The 18,314-nt window shown below is 42.7% G+C and overlaps 3 protein-coding genes across 12 annotated transcripts; 2 read left to right on the top strand and 1 right to left on the bottom strand.

The window, feature by feature from the left end:
- Positions 1-236: 236 nt before the first annotated feature.
- Positions 237-9,800, top strand: agbl2 (AGBL carboxypeptidase 2). 8 transcript variants are annotated; one of them, XM_086208426.1, is made up of 21 exons: positions 237-343; positions 1,072-1,205; positions 1,582-1,717; positions 1,820-1,927; positions 2,062-2,212; positions 2,749-3,004; positions 4,319-4,717; positions 4,822-4,964; positions 6,161-6,320; positions 6,401-6,527; positions 6,604-6,704; positions 6,824-6,930; positions 7,139-7,217; positions 7,306-7,431; positions 7,513-7,593; positions 7,661-7,759; positions 8,315-8,408; positions 8,573-8,719; positions 8,813-9,043; positions 9,126-9,267; positions 9,413-9,800. In XM_086208426.1, exons 2-21 carry the CDS (start codon positions 1,155-1,157, stop codon positions 9,621-9,623), a joined length of 2,949 nt encoding a protein of 982 aa, XP_086064552.1. In that variant the 5' UTR covers positions 237-343; positions 1,072-1,154; the 3' UTR covers positions 9,624-9,800. The 8 variants fall into 8 exon arrangements, with proteins under 8 accessions (XP_086064552.1, XP_086064550.1, XP_086064551.1 ...); XM_086208424.1 differs by having other exon boundaries at positions 1,544-1,717; positions 6,413-6,527; XM_086208425.1 differs by having other exon boundaries at positions 1,544-1,717; positions 8,315-8,369.
- Positions 9,260-12,042, bottom strand: tmem17 (transmembrane protein 17). 2 transcript variants are annotated; one of them, XM_086208434.1, is made up of 5 exons: positions 11,830-12,042; positions 11,551-11,654; positions 10,874-10,987; positions 10,617-10,796; positions 9,260-10,517 (listed from the first exon to the last, which is right to left on the bottom strand). In XM_086208434.1, exons 1-5 carry the CDS (start codon positions 11,942-11,944, stop codon positions 10,440-10,442), a joined length of 591 nt encoding a protein of 196 aa, XP_086064560.1. In that variant the 5' UTR covers positions 11,945-12,042; the 3' UTR covers positions 9,260-10,439. The 2 variants fall into 2 exon arrangements, with proteins under 2 accessions (XP_086064560.1, XP_086064561.1); XM_086208435.1 differs by having other exon boundaries at positions 9,264-10,517; positions 10,617-10,760; positions 11,830-12,039.
- A 24-nt stretch (positions 12,043-12,066) lies between these two features.
- Positions 12,067-18,094, top strand: LOC147258526 (tripartite motif-containing protein 16-like). 2 transcript variants are annotated; one of them, XM_086208430.1, is made up of 6 exons: positions 12,413-13,445; positions 13,765-13,860; positions 16,420-16,665; positions 16,772-16,925; positions 17,001-17,066; positions 17,156-18,094. In XM_086208430.1, the coding sequence occupies exons 1-6, from the start codon at positions 12,852-12,854 to the stop codon at positions 17,683-17,685; spliced, it is 1,686 nt and encodes a 561-aa protein (XP_086064556.1). In that variant the 5' UTR covers positions 12,413-12,851; the 3' UTR covers positions 17,686-18,094. The 2 variants fall into 2 exon arrangements, with proteins under 2 accessions (XP_086064557.1, XP_086064556.1); XM_086208431.1 differs by lacking the exon at positions 17,001-17,066 and having other exon boundaries at positions 12,067-13,445; positions 17,214-17,469.
- Positions 18,095-18,314: the final 220 nt, after the last annotated feature.

Here is an 18,314-nt window from a genome sequence, read left to right as displayed (position 1 = left end):
GAGGGTTTGCTTCTCTAAATCAAGATTAAACGAGTCAGGCATTTGAATAATGTAATGGTAAATTGCGATTTTTCCGTAATAGATTAAATGTCGTGACTCCAAATGGATACGAATCATTATATATTTGACATTTTCTGTTTAAAAAATGTACCTATTTAAGTTTTATCAGTGGCTCGCCGTCTCCGCGGCAACCGTTTTGTGGTGTTGACGTTCGGTTGCTTAGCAACATTTCGCCTCTCGTGAGACCCCGCAGCTATCGCAAGCGGCTCAAGGTTTTCTTCTCATCCTAAATTCTAAAACTATTTTTCTCAAGGATTATCTGTGCAATTAAAATGTAAGCGAGGTAAGTGCCTGTCAGGCGTAGATGCAGTTTTGAATGATAACGTTACATGTGTTTGCGGTTAGACTGAAATAATGAGAAAATTTTCAACTTAAGAAAAGTTGTCATGATTTACGGAGGCGGCAGTATGAGCTCGCTCTACTGAGGACTGCTGGCTTTATAACAAAATAGCACAGAAATATTTTATGGAAGACGAACATGTTAGAAGCTCGTGTCTGAGCTAATTAGCTAGCTTCCATGAGCTGACGCTGGTGTTGTGTTGAATTCTGCTTCCCCGTCGATATGTTTCCCATTACCTCATCCTGCACCTTAATTCTAACTCTGACGTCCGGGGGGGGGGGATAATGCGACACAACACCATCCCTTTGGGAAGTGTTTTATTGTCAGTGAGCAACTTTTTCGACTGTATGTTTTGAACAGAGTTGCAGTCAGATGCCAGTGAGAGAACCGACCTTCAGCAATGTGTGTGTGAGCTTGAGGACAAGTGTCTGTCTTTGTTGACTGGTTTAGTTCTGCTTAACAAAATAATACTGACATGTGTGACTACAAACAGAATGTATCATCATTCCTTTAGGAGATATGAAATACCACAAGATAATTAGTGTCGCTGATTCATAAGTTCTGTTAAAAAAAGAATATTCATTCACACATTTCTGTGTCTTGTCTGTGTTTATGGTTAACACCAGAGACGCTCTACAATACACTTCAATTACTGACTTACTTTTTTCCAGTTTAACAGAGCAGCTATCAAGCATGGCCATCTCTGCAATCAGGAACTGGTGGACGAACTACCAGTTGGACAAACCTGACAGCAATGACTCCAACAGCGAGGAGAAAGAAGAGGACGTCGCAGGGAGGAGGCGGCGTAAGGCCACATTTATATTAGTGTGTTTGGAGTGCATGTATTTATAAATCACTTGACTCCATTTTGTTGTGTCACTTACCACCATGCACAGCAAGATACATTTAAGGTGGGAGATGTAGCACTTCATCCCTGACGCTAGGTCGTTACTTATTAAAAGCGCTCTTTTGTTGCTGAGCTCATTAAAGCAATCAGGTTCAGGGTGATCACGGGTCTAAAATTAACAAAGGTAAAGGAGGTGAAGAGGCTGTCCTGATGAGAAATGTATATCCGTAGTGTACTATGGGAAGCACCGGAGCGTGATCCAAGAGTTAATTGGGGTGATTCATGTGTCCTCTCAGTGTCCATTAACCTGAGTCAGACACTTCGCACCCGGCAGCTGCTCATAGACTTCAATGGACGTCGACCTTTCTTGAGTCTCAGGGCACCGTTGGACTTGGTTAACTTCCCCTCTATATCCCGCCCCCGCTGGCCTGTTGAGTGTGAGGTCATCAGTGATCCTATCCATCACATAGGTAATGTGATCCAGTTCATATTCTCATGTGTTAACATTAAGAGTAAATCCTTCTTTTGAAAACTGAGAATGCTCCTCTCTTGTCCTGCTTGTTATGTTTTAGAGTGGGACCCCCCAGAACCGGAGCCCTTCTACCATCCCACAGAACACGAGAGGGCACTGATGCCGGATGGAGAGGAAAGGAGGAAAGTAGTGTACTGCATTGACCATGGTAACTTTGCCCCTGTTTGTGTTGGGCTAATATGAAGCTTCTTTTCATATAAACCTTGCTGTGCTCTTTTGAACTGTGCTTTTGACTGATCATTATTTAGTATTCAATGTCTCCCTTGTTCTTTCTCTCTGAAGCCACCAAGTGTCCCTGTTTCACCTACTCTCATGTTGGAGGATCAAGGGGGCCCATTAAAAGTGCCACGTCTTTTGACATCAATCACACCAACCACACACTTGAATTTGAGTCACGATTCGAAAGTGGGAACCTTCAGAAGGCTGTACAAGTGTGAGTCTCGTCACTATTGACGTAGGGGTGCTGCCCTTTTTCTGCGATGGTCACATACAGATCTTTCTTAGGTACCGCAAGTGAATTACACCAATGATCTCAATCCAAAATGTAAATTGCAAGAAAAGCACGCTTTCTTCTCTTTCCCCTGAGAATGCAAGAATAATTGCTACGACATTTTAGTTAAAGGTATTTTAATTCTGCAGGAATCCTATTGTGTGTCCTGGAGTTTTTTGAAGGAGACTTCAAGTCTACACTTTTGATTCATATCATTTTTACTCATACAGTGTGCCCCTCCCAAGCTTGAACATTTTTTTCAAGCACATTTTATTGTCAACTGAGGTTTTGTTTTTTGTTTTTTTAAATAAAGAATTCATGCAAATACTTCAACACATAGAAAAGCCAAACTGACTTTAAGGGTTAAAAAAAATTGTGGTAAAAAGATAGTGGTCCCTGCGTCACACGTGGTTGAAGAGTCCTGCACAACATTGTTCTTACTTCAGCTCGCCCCCCCCCCCCCCCCCTCTCTCTTTTAGGGGCGCCTATGACTATGAGCTCACCCTACGTACAGACTTGTACACCACAAAGCACACACAGTGGTTTTACTTCAGGGTCCGAAACATGAAGGCCAGCGTGACGTACCGCTTCACTATTGTTAACCTGATGAAGAGCAGCAGCTTGTACTCGCAGGGCATGAGACCCCTCTTCTACTCTGAGAGAGATGCTACAGAGAGAGATGTTGGATGGCAACGTGCTGGCTCCAATATTCGATACTATCGCAAGTGTTGTCAGGTAAGTGGTCAACACTAACAGTTTCAAAAAAATCTAAAGGGGCACTTCATACAGTTTTGTTTTCTTAAAAGGTTAAAAGTCAGCCCCTTCCTCTAGGGCCTATATAGTTTGTTCATGTTGACATAAACGTGTAATCCATCTCAGTGAGCGTTCAGTCATCACTGCAGGGTAATGCAGGTTAAAGTACATTTTTCCCGTAATATATAATCCTGTCCAGTCCTGTGGTGTAGGAGGTTATTTTTATGTGCAAGAAATGAGCCTCTGTAGCCCAGAGCAAGGGAAGGAGGGCATCTGCTTAATGAAGGAATGAACCTGAATGACCTTTCTCAGCAACACAAAGTGCTGCTGTCACCAATGTCCCGTGATTGATGCTGTTGGAGCCGTAGATGAGTTTATAATGAATTTTAGTAATAATAAGGTTTGTGATGGTATTCTGCCATGACATTGCGCTTCATTTGTTGCTGATTTTTGTGAGTTGGGGTCACGTAGATGTGGGCGGTGGCACTCGTTAGCTTGGTGAGAGGCCTAGTGGTCATCAGACTTTTTTTTTGACTTTCTTTTACCACAGTGATTATTTTGAGTAGGATTTCGTTTGTAAGTTTTCATTAAGTCCTTTTTTTCTTTTTTCTTTTTCTTAAATCTCAGCCAGTCTTTTTTGATACGAGTTCCTGAAGTGGCTACAGATAAAATGGTTTTAACCACATTCCACTTCTACATATTACAGTGTTTTACACAAACAGGCAATAGTTCTAATAAATTACAAAATCTATAAGTTAAATCATGTAAAAAATGTAGGGAGCTGCTATTTTCCTGCTAACACACACACACACACACACACACATAAACACAACTGAAAGCAAGACCTTTTTGGTAGACGTAAATGTGTAACTCTCCTTTTTTTATCATTTGCACCTCTATTCTAAGTAGTTTTGCCACAGATTTATAGAGCACTGCAGAAAAAAAAGAGTCCCACTGCAGGGCACCAGTGCTCAGTGGAATCATGATGTGATGTTTGTTCTTTTGTTTTTCTTGTTCTCAGCTCATCAGTTGTCCTTGCAGGTTTGGATATGTGTGTATTCTCCCCTCTAGGTACTACAGAAGTCTTGACCACATTTTCTCCAAAACTCCCAACTTAGTTGCTCAGTAATGGTGAGAGTGTCTCTGTACTAAGGCAGTAGCTACCTGGTTCCTGGAGTGGGTCTAAGAATCTCCTCCGTTCTGTCTAACATTAGAATATGTGTCCCTTAGATAATTACACCTCCAGGAAAAATTCTCAGATTCTTCCCTAAGTGCTCCATCACTATCTCTTTCTAGAATACGAAGGACAGCAGCGAAGTTATCACCCTGTACTCGCTGACGTGGACCCTCCAGTTCCCTCATGACTCAGACACGTGCTACCTGGCCCACTGCTACCCCTACACGTACTCACGCCTGCAGTGCTACTTGAGGCGCGTCTTCTCCAACCCAGCAGTGGTGTCCTACTGTAAGGTGCGGGTGCTGTGTCACAGCCTTGCCGGGAACGCAGTTTACGTGGTGACCATAACATCCCGGGGGGACAGCAAATTAGAGGGAAAGAGCAAGAAAGCTGTGGTGGTGACGGCCCGAGTTCACCCCGGAGAAACCAATGGGTCCTGGATGATGGAGGGGTTCCTTGACTTCCTGCTGGGGGACTCAGATGATGCTCAGCTACTCCGGGAAACTTTTGTTTTTAAGGTAAGGAAGCTGTTTGCTTCACACCATAAATCATAGGGTGTTATAGGGTGTGTCCTGCTGTCAAACATGCCCTGTGTTGTTGTTATCCCTCTCTGATGCTGCAGGTGGTGCCGATGCTGAACCCAGATGGTGTGGTGGTGGGCAACTACCGCTGTTCCCTAGCTGGCAGGGATCTCAATAGAAGTTACAAGACATTGCTGAAAGATTCCTTTCCTTGTGTATGGTACACAAGAAAGATGGTGGAGAGGTAAGACGGGAAACTGGAGTTCCGCTGCTGAGAGAGGTTTCATAGCAGAGCAGGCAGCTAAAACTAAACAAAACAACAAGCCAAGAATACAGCATAACTCATGAGATGATGAACAGGTGTCGGCAGGTTTAGAGACTCTTGGACCAGGGCTGATTAACTCATCACACACAGCTGATCAACACACAGGAAGTAAAACACGACACAAGGCAAGTCTGATCAAAGAGCTGTCACTGACAGACGTGAAAGCGAAATGGTTGTTGTATTGCAACGCCAGTGCCCAAGATTTTCTGCTATTTTGGACTGAGGCTTTAAGTGGTGGGTTTTTCTGTTATAAGAGCTGCTTATGAGGAAGTGCACATGGGATTTCTAGATACAAGTGAACTGGGGGAGTTGGATCTGCCTGGAGGAAGTGACAGGAGCTCAACAAGTTACCTTTGTTGATTTGCTAACAAAGAGGTAAAATCAAGTATCAGGAAATGGAATAATTGGCCAAATAAAAAAAGACGTGAATGCGTGCAAGTCATGTGAATGACTTTCCCACTCTGAGAAGACTATCATCTAACCAGTCGGCTTGCAGTTGAAATCAGCATAACCAGACAAAGGCAAAGATGCAAGATTGTGTCAAGGAACTTAGTAACGCCACTTTTGATTCAACACATCCATCTCTGTCTTCCTGTTGGTCATTCGACAGACTTTATTCCACACTCCTGCAGTGGAATGGGTTGCACATCGGCCCAGCCGGCTACTCCAGAGTTTGTAAGCCCTCTAACAGAGAGACAAACCGCTTCAAGACATTTACCTCCTTGGTGTAGGTGATCAAACTGGGAGGAGCTCATTAAACCTGAGTGAAACAACAATGTAGCTTGGATGAAGGCACAAAGACAAACTATGGTTTCATAAGGAATTTGCGTATCTCAGACACTGCAAAGAGAACAATCAAGTATTTGCTTGTTACGCACATGTGAAGAGTAGTGCTATGCACACATAAGCAGTTAATAACATAGAAGAAATGTTATTCTTAATTAATTTTCAAAAGCCCAAACATTGTTATGTTTAAAGGTACATTTTCAGACTTCAATAGGGCTATTTGTCATTTATCTGTAGCTTCCTAAACATGACCCATGTTTCTATTAGCATGCTCTTTCTCACCTACATAAGTACATGGACTATATTGACAAACCCTCATCTACTGCCAGGCTGATGGCTGAGACTGATGTCGTTCTCTACTGCGACTTTCACGGCCACAATCGCAAAAACAACGTCTTCATGTATGGCTGTAACAGCCGCGGCGGTGCTTCCCTCAAGCTTGACGAGAGAGTCTTCCCACTAATGATGAGCAAAAATGCCGGCAACAAGGTGACATCCTCTGTTCCTGCTGCAATGATAACGCCTACACTATGTAGCAGAGACACAATGAAATCATCGTTTACCCCTAGTTCTCCTTCAAGAGCTGTAAATTCCGGGTGCAGAAGGGCAAAGAGGGAACAGGACGGATCGCCATGTGGAGACTTGGCATCAGGAACAGCTACACTATGGAGGCCACCTTTGGAGGCTCCACCCTGGGTGAGTTTATGGAGTGTGTTAGCGTATTAATGCCTGTGTTTCTTGTGTGTGACAAGTTATCGTCTGTTTGAATCAGGTGACAGGAAAGGAACACATTTTACCACCCGAGACCTGAAGTCACTTGGCTTTTATTTTTGTGACACTTTGCTTGACTATTTTGATCCTGATTCATCAAAGGTGAGAGACAAAATGGCAGGTTTTGAGGCAAAATGGACGAGAGAAGAGATCTTGATGTGTGTGTGTGTGTGTGTGTGTGTGTGTGTGTGTGTGTGTGTGTGTGTGTGTGTGTGTTTCAGATCACTTACTGTCTAACAGAGCTGGCAGCACTGTTGAGAAAGGAGGCCAGAGAAAGGATCGGCAATGAATCGGACTGTAAAATCTCTGTCTCCGATTTCGAAACCAGGTTTTTAGAGTTATTGCAACTTTTTTACAATGACACACCTTGATGATTGAGAAATATAATAATAATATTATCAGGAAATACAATAATAAACATCACTTTTTACTGAGTTTAGGACTCATAAACACATTCTGATGTGACCACATGCTGTGATTTAAAGGTGTTTTTCTCATTCAGCTTGAATGTGAAGATTGTGTTCTTGCTTAAACAGCACCAGCGGTTCAAATAGTTCTGATTCTGATGGGCTTCCGGCTCATTTGTTGAACCAGCCTCAGACGGTCCATCCAGAGGTGTGGAACTTTAACATGTTATATATGTGTGATGTTATTACCACATTCGTATCACATGATCTGTCAGCGCTGCTGCTCTCCTCCGCAGCAAACCCCAGTGAAGAAGAAGAAAAAATGCTTGAGGAGCCGTAGAGAGAGAAACAGGCTGCAACCAGAGAGAGTCGGGAGGAACACACAGACAAAAATGGCCCTGCAGAGCAGCAGCAAACACATAGTATGAGACTACACAGCCCAGTTAGGAGTCATGTATTATTAACTTGAAACATGTCTCACAACCAGTGGTTGGTCTTTGTAGGAGACAAACCTGCCCAATGAGAATGAAGCTAAAGACGGTGTCCAAGAGAAGCCTGTTAGACAACGCAGGAGGAAGTGGCAGGTAAGGGAGTGATGTCAGCGGTCAGAGAAGATTTCCTACTGCTGTAAACATCCCTTTGCTTGTGAAGGTGAATGGTCCAGTGAGAAACACCGTGCCCTCTGTAGTCACCAGTCACCCCGGGGAGATCGGTCAGGTGACCCTGTGGCAGGGCGGCGGGCCTGTAAAGGTAAAAATGATCGCGTCCTCTCACAGCACACACAGAAAACGCTCAACCTTGAACCTTTATGTATTCAAGATTATGAATGAGTGAATTTGAATATACGCCTTGAAAAATATACATTTTTTTTGTCATCATCTGTTGTTTCACTGACACAATCACTTTAGCACAACCAACCCTGAAATATCTCTTATGTCCTGTCATCTAAACGAGTGAGTGTAAAGTAATCCTGATCGATACACTGTCAAAGTTAACATGAACAGCTGGTAAAATAATGGGTGTGTAAAGCAGCTGCATATACAGTACAGATACACTAAAGGCCTTAAGGGTATTTTTGGTTTAGGTATCATGACAGTACTTGAATTTCCCCATCATGATGTGTTTGAGTTACTCTGGTGTCAGTAACATATCTAATCTAAAATGTCCTAATGGTCACCAGCACTATCATATGTCATTCAACTCACTACTGATTCACATTGTGACGTTTTGTGCTGCCTCTGCTTGCGATAGCTGAACAATTTCTTCTCATGTTTTGGTGTTTTGTCCTGATTTTGTGTGTTTTAGGATGAATGTCAGGAAGACGTGGGGGCACCGAACCTCCATCGTGGGGGAAGAGAAGGTTCGCATCCAAACGCCTGCACAGCAGTGTCACCTGCAGGTAGAGTGAACTGTGGATGCTCATCCTTCCTGAATGTGTCTGTGCAGGTACAGAGAACATATGGTCAAGTGTTCTGACTACTGCGCAGGCCTGAACATCTCCCACAGGGCTTCAGCCTTCAGGAAAATGTATGATGGCGATTTGTTTGTCTCGGCTTCACTCAGGACAGCGGAGATGTTCTTCACAGCTGCTGCACCTACGTGCTCTACTTCCTCTTCCTCCAAATTTCACACAATCCACACGTCATCATCACCATCACCATCACCATCACTGCCCTCGACAGTCTTTTGTCTCCTGTAAAGTCTCCAGAGGTTTGATCAACACACACTAGTTTCTAGTTCTAGAGTTTCATACCTACCTGTGACTGTAGGTAACCTGTTGCTTGCCTCGTGTCACTTTTTCAGGGCCAACACCTTCGCTCGCAGCCTCTCACAGGTCTCCTTTGTCCATGTTTGACATGATTCCAGCTAAGTGCCTGCTGTCCAGCTTCACCACAGACCCATTCAATGGCCGACATATTTACAGAGACGGACGTTCTTTACGTTTGTCAGAACCTCACTTTGTCCCTGCGTATCTGTCCACTGCACAGACAGACAGACCCAAAAGCGAATGGCAGGAAGGAGATCCCACGGAAGGTTACATTTCATATCCCATTCACATCGGAAGTTTTCTCACTGGTGGTCAGCTAACTTCTTCTGTATGTTATTATTCATTTAGTGGGGTTGTCACAGTTTCAATATCTACGTCTGGGAGAGGGGAACCACAGAGATCCCACCCTTGATGCCCCCTTGATAGAAACTGAGGGCCAACATCATGTGTTTGAGGCGGTGGTGAGGGGCTCAGATCTACAAGGAAGCCGGTAAAATGTTCTTTTATTTGGTTTCTCTTTCTCTCAGTCATTCTCTTCCTCTTGTTATCAAAAGCTCAAGTTTGTGTTGCAGAGAGGCAAAAAAAGGCGGTATACTTCCTTAAGTGTGCATCCTTTCATTCCTCTGTGCCGTCAGACAATGCAGGGAGACTTCAGGAGACTCGAGGCTGAGGGGTGTTTTACCTCCTTTGTCAAAACCCTCAGGCTTCATGACGCTGGCACAGAGTGGCACCGTTGGTGAGCTTCAGTCTGAGATCAGGCACCGCCACTCAGGAAGAGCAACGCTGATAAGCAGAGGTCCAGTGAAGCTGGGTGTCCCACGCTCATCACAGTCCGCCCCACTGTAACTGGGAACTACAGATAGGACTTCGATGTGTCACTTCTCTCAGTGACGAACCTTTCACTAATGTTGAAGCATCAGCACGCAGCTCATAGGGCAACTACTCACGACTCTCAGGTGACACTATGATGTCCGATTGTATGAATGTTTTTCAGTTTTCTTATGAACTCAATTAAAATGGATTTTGCATAACTTCATGTTCATCTGTTTTCTGATGGGTGTCGACGTCATAAAGATTTAAATCACTGAAAAAATAAGTGATTCTCCAGTTACTCACAAATCTACAAAAATAGTACATTCCCATGAACTGAATGCATAAAACAGAAAAAGATGTTCAATTTTGCTCAAGTATATTTCACTCACATTTACAAAATTTCAATATTTGTGCATTTTCCCTCACGTTTATAGATTTTCATTCATATTCTTATATTTTTCCCCTCACATTCATAAACGTACCTCATATTTACATATTTTCACTTGTATATACAGTTTCTCTCACCAGTTCATTTTTTTCCACTCATATTTTCACTTGCAGTTTCATGTGCTTTGACTCATATTTATATCTTAGATTTACATCCATCCACACTTTACTTACACATTCATACACTATCACACTCATTTCTGCTCAAAATTTTAAACATTACCAATCAGATCTATACAGTGACTCACATTCATACATTTTCGTGTCATTCCCATGCAGTTAGTGTGTGCATTTGAGAATATTACAGGAATGTGAGGAATGTAAATAAGAGTTCTGCAATGAAATATGGCACCGATTTTTGTACACATCCTGATATTTTCAGGGAGGTCAGTGCTTCGGACGTCAGTCAAACTGCTGGAGAAGAAACTGACTTTCCGTGTGTCTGACCATGTCCCGGAGCGCCAGAAAACCAGACAGAGCCTGCATCATTCAGGAAAGAACAAAAAAAACAACAAAAAACTCTAACATTAATGAAATAACATTCTCATGGTTGGAGTGGAAAGGCAAAGGTAATCCTACCTGTGTGAGAATGAAACAGGCAAGAACGATGTGAACGCCTCGTTCTAGAGGCTGGATGAGAATGGCTTCATTGAAGAGCTGGAACAGGATAAGAGGGAACTGCAGCAGGATGCTGAGCAGCCAGAATCCAGCCAACTCTGGAACCTTCCACATGCGTAGGCAGCAGGGGAAATTAACGCTCTGTGAGTCACGTCAAAATTCCCAGTCTGAGTGTGTGTCTTGATCCATGCTTTTGTAGTGTGTGAGTGATGTGCTACCTTTTCCTGCAGGTTCCCCGTGTAACCCAGATAGAGTCTAATGACTTCAATAAGAGTCATCAGGATGAGAACAGTGACCAGGATGAACTTGTAGTAGTCTGGCAAAGCAGGATACTGGTGGAAATAACCAATACAAGACAGCAGTTTCATCAAAACATTCTTCTCCTGTCTCCACGTTATTCCTAACCAATTGTTCACAACGATTCATCAATCTGTCTTTTAGGAATCAATAACTCACCTTACTACTCTTATTGTAATCATAATGACATGCTGCAAAGGCTGTCTTGTTTCCGATATTTATACCTTTTTTGAAATTTATTTGAATTTTACAGTCGTAACTTAACCCTTGATCATACCTGAAGATGAAACACAATGTACAAAGCTCTGATGTTGACAAAATAGACCTGCAGACCTCCAGGCACCATGTTGTTTCACCTTAGATAAGTTTTATTTATGTTGTAATTAAAGGGAACAGCAAATTAGAAAATAAGAATTCACATACTCAATATTTTACACTGATAATCTGTGGAGTCGAGAGTCGAGCCCAAGCTCTCACATGAACATTCAAAGGATTTTTTTCTATTCTTGAGTGCGGTGTTTATAAAAATAACATGTCGGTAAAGACAAGTTGAATCATGAACCTACAGAGTGACTGCCTCCTAATTCTTAGTCTTTACCTTGAGTTGCAGCATGGCAGTTTCACTGATCCACCACAGGGGGAAGAACCACATGTTAAAGAACAGAGACATCTGGAGGGGGAGACTGGACAGAACCCGTCTGTCTGAAACAAACACGAAACACAACGCTATGGTAGGGGAGGACACAGAACCCAGCTTAATACTCAATATGAATAAAAGCGAAGTTCAGGGAAAACAACATAAAGCCCAGTCTTCCTCTCGCAATCATTAGCTAAGTTAACAGCAATGCTAACTCCGTTAGCTGCTTGAGGGGTTTACCGTGTGGTAAATACACGTCGTGTTCTTTTGATGAAGGCTGAGTCCGACTCTGGTCAAATAAAACATTACGAGAAAAGTCTTCCAAATGTTTTCTGATGGTCACCGGTAAATCCATTGCGTGAAATATTTGGCACTAGCATCAGGAGAACAGTCGCGTCCACTTACGCTACCCTCTTCGTCTCCTTGGCGACCGACGAAATCTCGCGTTCCTCTTAAATCTCGCAATCGTTTTTTTAAAATTTTCTGCCCTTTTTCTCCGTGAGGTTCGGTCTGCTTGAAACAGGGCGCTCCACTTACAATAGGCAGTTTTTTTTCGACACAGGATCGTTATTGGACTCCAGAGACAGGAAACTCTTTAGCCAAGTTCGTCTAATATTAATATTGCTGGTTTATAGAACCTTTGCGTACAAATACATGAATACCTTCTGTCCTCATTCATTTATTAGTTTTTGACTCTTGGAAAGTAGAAAAACAGTGAAAGTAGACTCCCCAAACCCAAAACTATTCCATCATTAAACATATCTGTAATCAAATCCCATACATTTTGAATATACATGACATTTCTCTGATGAAAAATAATGTTGTCACTTCCATTCACAGAGCCCCCCCCCCCAAACCGTCTGAAAAAACGAATACATTTAGGGCGAAACGCAAGTCACTTTTCAATTTATTTTTAAAATTGCACAATAGAAAGTGCCCTTTAAACTTTTGTTCAAAAGTAAACAAAACTGTGCACTTCTACGCTCCGAGGAAACAGGAAGCATTTCATTTTTAAAGCAAATAAGTGTCTCTCTTTTGAATAAACAGACAAGTTACAGTCTCATTCCAGATTGCTGCCCAAGCCACTTTTCTGACCAATGAAGAAACTGAGGAGCAGAACTCGAACAAAAAGCCTGGTGTAGTATGTCACAGACAGGCTGACGATAGAGCCCGGACTCCCAGTACCAGCACCCTCCCCTGCTATCAACAAGCCACTCCTCTTCCTGTGAAACAGAAAGTGACTCCAGCTTGAGCGGGGGAAAATGGCCCATCAGGAACTGTTCGACTGCTCCATTTGTTTACAGTTACTCGAAGATCCCGTGACCACTGCCTGTGGCCACAGTTACTGTATGAAATGTATTCATTCTTTTTGGGATACAAATAATATCCGAGGAGGAATCTTCAGCTGCCCTCAGTGCAGGCAGACGTTCAACCCCAGGCCTGTTTTGAGGAGGAACACGCTGTTGGCTGATCTACTGGAGGAGCACCGGAAGACAGCATGTCCAAATAATCCTGCTACTGCTGCTGTTGCTACTTCTGACACCCTTGCTGCCCCTGGTGATGTGCAATGTGATGCTTGCACGGGGTTAAAGCGAAGAGCTCGCATGTTCTGCCTCGTGTGTTTGGTGTCTTACTGTGACAGGCATCTGAGGCCTCACTTTGAGGTGCCACCACTGAGGAAGCACAAGCTGATCCAGGCCTCCACCAGGATCAGAGAGAGCGTTTGCAGCCGTCATGACAAACTCCTGGAGATTCACTGCCGCACTGATCAGAAGTTCATATGCCTCCAGTGTGCGATGGATGAGCACAAAGGTCATGAAACAGTGGCAGTTGAAGCAGAAAAGTGTGACATGCAGGTAATTTACTTCTCCTCTGTGGTGAAATAAGTTACTGTTTATACTTTGATTTATTTGGAATCTGTTCTGAGAATCATTTCTTTGCGATTCTTTTTTTTTAAATTATGTTTGAAATGTTTTCAATTTCAGAACTCAAACTGTTCCACAGTTTTACTCCACAATGGTGATACAGAAACTTTTCATTGCAGTGCGTAAACTGCGAACCTTTCAATTTGGCTTCTCTCTTAAATTCTAACCCTGCTCTCTTTCATGAAACATTCTCTGAAGTTCTTTCTCGTCCTTTTGCTGTCACTGAGGTTGTTGATTTGTGTTGTGTCAGAGACAACTGGAGAAGACTAAGAAGGAGATAGCAAACAGAGTGCTGGATTCAGAGGAGAAAATGATAAAGCTGAGGCATGCTGCAGACTTTCTAAGAGTGAGTATCACCCACAGATGCTTCTTGTTACCTGAACATCCATCCATCCATTTTCTACTGCTTATCCTGTTAAGGGTTGGGGGCTGTAGCCTATCCCAGTGGCTTTCAGGGGAGAGGCGGGTTCACCCTGAACAGGTCACCAGTCTATCACAGGACCAACACATAGAGACAGACAACCATTCACACTCACAGTCACACCTACGGTCAATTTAGAGTATCAATCAGCCTCATCCCCTCTTGATGTCTTTGGACTGTGGGAGGAAGCTGGAGTACCAGAGAGAACCCACACAGGAACAGGGAGAACATGCAAACTCCACTCAGAAAGATCCTGTGCCTGAGCAGGGACTCGAACCCAGAACCTTCTTGCTGTGAGGCGACAGTGTAACCACTGCACCACTGTGCCGCCCGTTACCTGAACATCTTTAAGGGAGTTAAAATGGCTAATTTGACTTCATTCAGCCCTGCAAATTGCAATGTCCTAGAAAAGAGGATACAGATGAGACAATAAGTGGTGAGGCAACTTCTGTTCATCTCCTGTAGGGAAATTCCTCTTCTGTCTTTGGTGCCGCGAAGAACAAAAAAGAAAGCAGGATTTCACAGCCATGTTTACTGTGATGGTGTATCTAGCCAGAGTGAGTCTGAACATGTTGTTAAATTTGTCAAGAGAAGGCAAGAAAAGCCATCTATGCTGCAGTGGAGGGACTCACTGGGAGATGATAAGCTTAGCATAAAGTCTGCAAAGAGCAAGCTTGGAGCTTTCCGTAGGTGAGAAAAATCTCACCTCTTAGTAAGCTATTAGACAGCAGTCATTATGACATGTCAGAACAGGTAAATACGGGTCTAATTAATACATTCAATTATTAGTCCAATCTATTTAGTCCAGTAAGCGAGTAAAACTCTGTCCTACCTTGGTGGTACAGAGCCATTATTAATATTAGTCGCTAAGAATATGGTTGCTTTGAAAAGGCTCAGTCCTGTTTGTTTTACATAGCAAAAAAAAAAATGTAGTAAAGCTTCAGTCTTGTGGGTTTACAGGGAGTTTGATAAGGCTTCAAACTTGCAGCAATGCCAACTAAACAAACGGTGTCTTGTTTGTGGCTTTGTGTGCGCTTCAGGCTTAAAAAGTTGTATCATTTCGCCGCAAGACAACAAATAACCAAATTTGCCCAATTGCCAAACGAATCTAACAACAACCTTTCAGCAGACTCGAAATGTGTTTATAATTCACATTTAAAAGCTGAGCCACCAGGTTGGTACGCCACCATCTGAATTTACTGTGTGAAATGTTACATTTTAAATATTTGAACTAATATTATCGACATAATTTCAAGTGAAATAACAGCTTTTAAGTCTCCAGTTGGGTATTTTGGCTCTCACTGTGTTGATTTTTTTTTTGCAGTTGGAAGTGATGATGTATGTGTTTAGACTACGTGAAGGTCGCATCTGTGCAGAATGATGTAGTTCAGTGGTTCTCAAATGGGGGTACGTGTACCCCTGGGGGTACGTGGAGGTACTCCAGGGGGTGCGTGAAGCTTTACAAAAATATATATATTTAAACAAAAGCAGTAATCCTAATAATAATTAAGTCTGCCGTTGCCATGACGATGCACTGTAACGATGGAGATGTGGCTAAAGCGCAGCAGCAATGCGGCTGAAAATACAGACAAACAAGTGAAAAAGGAGGCGAAACCAGAGCTGACGAAGTACCGGAAGTAGGCACCCAAGGCACTGTGTTTTTTTTGCAAGGAGCAATTAGCCAACGCTAGCAAATCATTGCTATTAGTTGTTTAACTTTAATAAATCAGACACTGATGCCACAGCACTGTACCCCTTTATTTTCTACCAAAAATATTTTGCGCGTGTCAGGGGGTACTTGACAAAAAAATATTTCAAAGGGGGGAAAACCCTGAAAAAAGTTTGAGAACCACTGATCTAGTTCAATATTACAGGGTAGTGCCAGGCATTGTAAGTATGACTGTGTTGGGGGGGGGGGGGGGGGGCACAGATGTTCAATCTCATCTCACAGCGAACCTTGTACATCTGTCCTGGACGTCCAGTAAAGCGGTCCAGGTTAAGCCGTCTGTGAGTCTCCAGCCTGTTTCTTGTGTCTGATGAACATGTTATCACTTTAAAACTCAGGAGGCAACAGCGAGTCACTACCATCCTCAACATGAGAGGAGGAAGGAGGGGGGTGTTTTTGATCACAAACAAACCAGGTGCACTGACCTTGTTTCAACACTTAAAAAGAGAATTTAAGTAAAGCTAAAAACAACACAAACGTCACTGAAGGGCATTCAGAAGTCACCCACAGATAGTTTGACTTTGGCTCGTTGGTTACTACTGTGTTCTTACCAAAATATTAGCTGAAGACAGCATAAACTATAAGCTGACAAAACCCATGTATGTTACAGGGTGACCGCAGTTTTGCGCGCTCGTGTTTTGTAGTTAGCTTCTTTCAATGATAACTGTAAAGGACACATAGGTGAAATGTTGCCCCTGTTTGTTTGAAATACTGACACATGGTCCCTTTAATAAGGACATGTGCTTGTCTTCCACAAGGTTGCTGCCTGGGAGGTGTGTGATGACTTTGAGAGAATGTGTGAGGAAAGCATCTGCTCATACGCTAGCTCTATGAAGAGGAAGTGCTATGAGATGAGAGAGAAGGTGGGAGAAGCAGAGAAAGCTGGAGTGGACTGGACCAACAGTTGCCATGGACAGTTGGAGCGCCAAGTCTTAATGCTGAGGAAGGGATGGAATCAGATCGACCAGCTTTTACTCATAGAGGATCCCATGCAGTTTGTTCAGGTGATAAATCCTCAGTTTGTTTGGAAGTGTACAATGTTTTCTGATTATTCTTTTTTTTTTTTGTCTCTAAAGTGTGAAAAAAGTCAGCTGTGTTGCTGTTTTACAGGGTTTTAAGGCCCTGGATGACCTCCCTGACAGCACAGACTCCTATGAATCACTTGACATGCTGACTGCGTTTGTTACTGAAAAGAAGGACAAAATGAAAGACATGTGCAATAAAGAAAAGGACCTATTCTCATGTCATCTTGAGAAAAACATAAGTAAGTGGGACCAGTTTCTAGAGATTACAATATCACTGTCTTTCCAGCTGATGAGCTTTTTTCTTTGTATCACAGTGTCAAAAATCCCCAGTATCCATGAGGGAATAAAATCAAGGGAACATCTTTTGAAAATCTATAAAAGTGAGTATTATGGTAATTTATTTTTCTTGGATAACTACACAAACATCCCATCAGGGTTCTAAATAAGTATTTTTCATCTTTCCCTGCAGACTCAGACGTGGAGGTGGACCCCAACACAGTTGCAGCATGTCTCTGTCTGTCTGACAGGAACAGAGAGCTATCGTGGGGAGGCATCGACCAGGCTCATCCTGACCACCCTGATAGATTCACCTACTATCACCAAGCTCTGTGCAAACCAGGTCTGACTGGCAACCACTACTGGGAAGTGGAATGGGACGGCGGCATCGTTGAGGTTGCAGTTTCATACAAAGACATTGAAAGAAAGGGCTCAGGGAAAGAGTGCAGTTTTGGACACAATGATCTCTCCTGGAAGTTGGTATGTTTCCCATCTCACTGTAGCTTTTGGCACAATAATCTTCACAATGGCCGTATCCGTCCAGCTTCCTCACGTAAAATAGGAGTTCACCTTGATTTCCAAGCAGGAATCCTGTGTTTCTACGGTGTTTCTCATAGTGGGAGCCATACAGTGCTGCACCAAATCAAGACCACCTTCACTAAGCCCCTCTACCCTGGGTTTAGTGTTGATTTAGGATCAACGCTGAAAATATGCAACATCTAATATACTCTTGTGAGCTGCAGGAACGTGAATGGTTTGTGTGTATCCAGGAGTAAGGAAGAGTGAGAGAGAGAGAGATGCATGACAATAGTACCATGCACTGGGTAATTACATTTGTTCATGAATAATTGTTTTAACTGATTGAGAAACATGATTATTGTTCAGTCAGTCAGAATGGGTCAGTGTTCTTCTTACTGTTTTGAGTTTTTCATTTTATGTTTGTTTTATTTCTCTTGAATCTCAGAAAGATAGTTTCTGTCTTAATAGTTTATTCTCTATCAAGCAGTTGTGTTATTTGTCCGGATAAATTGTTCAACTTAACCGTTAAAAATGGAATGACTTGAATTAATTCACCTTATTGTTAATAATTACTTTGCACTGATTTGACACAAAGACTAAATAAACACATTTCATGCTGATAATATATCTTTATTGTGTACTTTGTGCTTTTTTATATTTACATTTAAAAATGACATAATTTTAAAATATAATTTTAACCCAAAAGCGAATTCAAATGATGCGATCAGGAATGATCAAACTCTAAAAATGAACGTTCAAACTATTTCACAGAGAAAATTTTGACACAGCAACATGCAGCGCCAGCGCCACACAAAGCAGAGGTCCCACTGAAG

The sequence above is a fragment of the Aulostomus chinensis genome, chromosome 7, assembly GCF_037954235.1.
Source record: "Aulostomus chinensis isolate RoL2024-O1b breed Wild chromosome 7, RoL_Achi_v1.0, whole genome shotgun sequence".
Lineage (NCBI taxonomy): Eukaryota > Metazoa > Chordata > Actinopteri > Syngnathiformes > Aulostomidae > Aulostomus > Aulostomus chinensis.
This window is presented reverse-complemented; position numbering and strand designations above follow the sequence as displayed.

Bases quoted from the DNA above. Each gene is read 5' to 3' on its own strand.
- agbl2 (XM_086208422.1), top strand. From the start codon at position 1,094: ATGGCCATCTCTGCAATCAGGAACTGGTGGACGAACTACCAGTTGGAC. The intron at 4,718-4,821 runs GTAAGGAAGCTG...CTGATGCTGCAG, and splicing joins GGGAAACTTTTGTTTTTAAG to GTGGTGCCGATGCTGAACCC. The intron at 6,528-6,603 runs GTGAGTTTATGG...TGTTTGAATCAG, and splicing joins CTTTGGAGGCTCCACCCTGG to GTGACAGGAAAGGAACACAT.
- tmem17 (XM_086208434.1), bottom strand. From the start codon at position 11,944: ATGGATTTACCGGTGACCATCAGAAAACATTTGGAAGACTTTTCTCGT. The intron at 10,988-11,550 runs GTAAAGACTAAG...TATTTCCACCAG, and splicing joins CTGCCATGCTGCAACTCAAG to TATCCTGCTTTGCCAGACTA. The intron at 10,797-10,873 runs GTAGCACATCAC...CGTGACTCACAG, and splicing joins CGGGGAACCTGCAGGAAAAG to AGCGTTAATTTCCCCTGCTG.
- LOC147258526 (XM_086208430.1), top strand. From the start codon at position 12,852: ATGGCCCATCAGGAACTGTTCGACTGCTCCATTTGTTTACAGTTACTC. The intron at 13,861-16,419 runs GTGAGTATCACC...GTCTTCCACAAG, and splicing joins ATGCTGCAGACTTTCTAAGA to GTTGCTGCCTGGGAGGTGTG. The intron at 17,067-17,155 runs GTGAGTATTATG...CTTTCCCTGCAG, and splicing joins TCTTTTGAAAATCTATAAAA to ACTCAGACGTGGAGGTGGAC.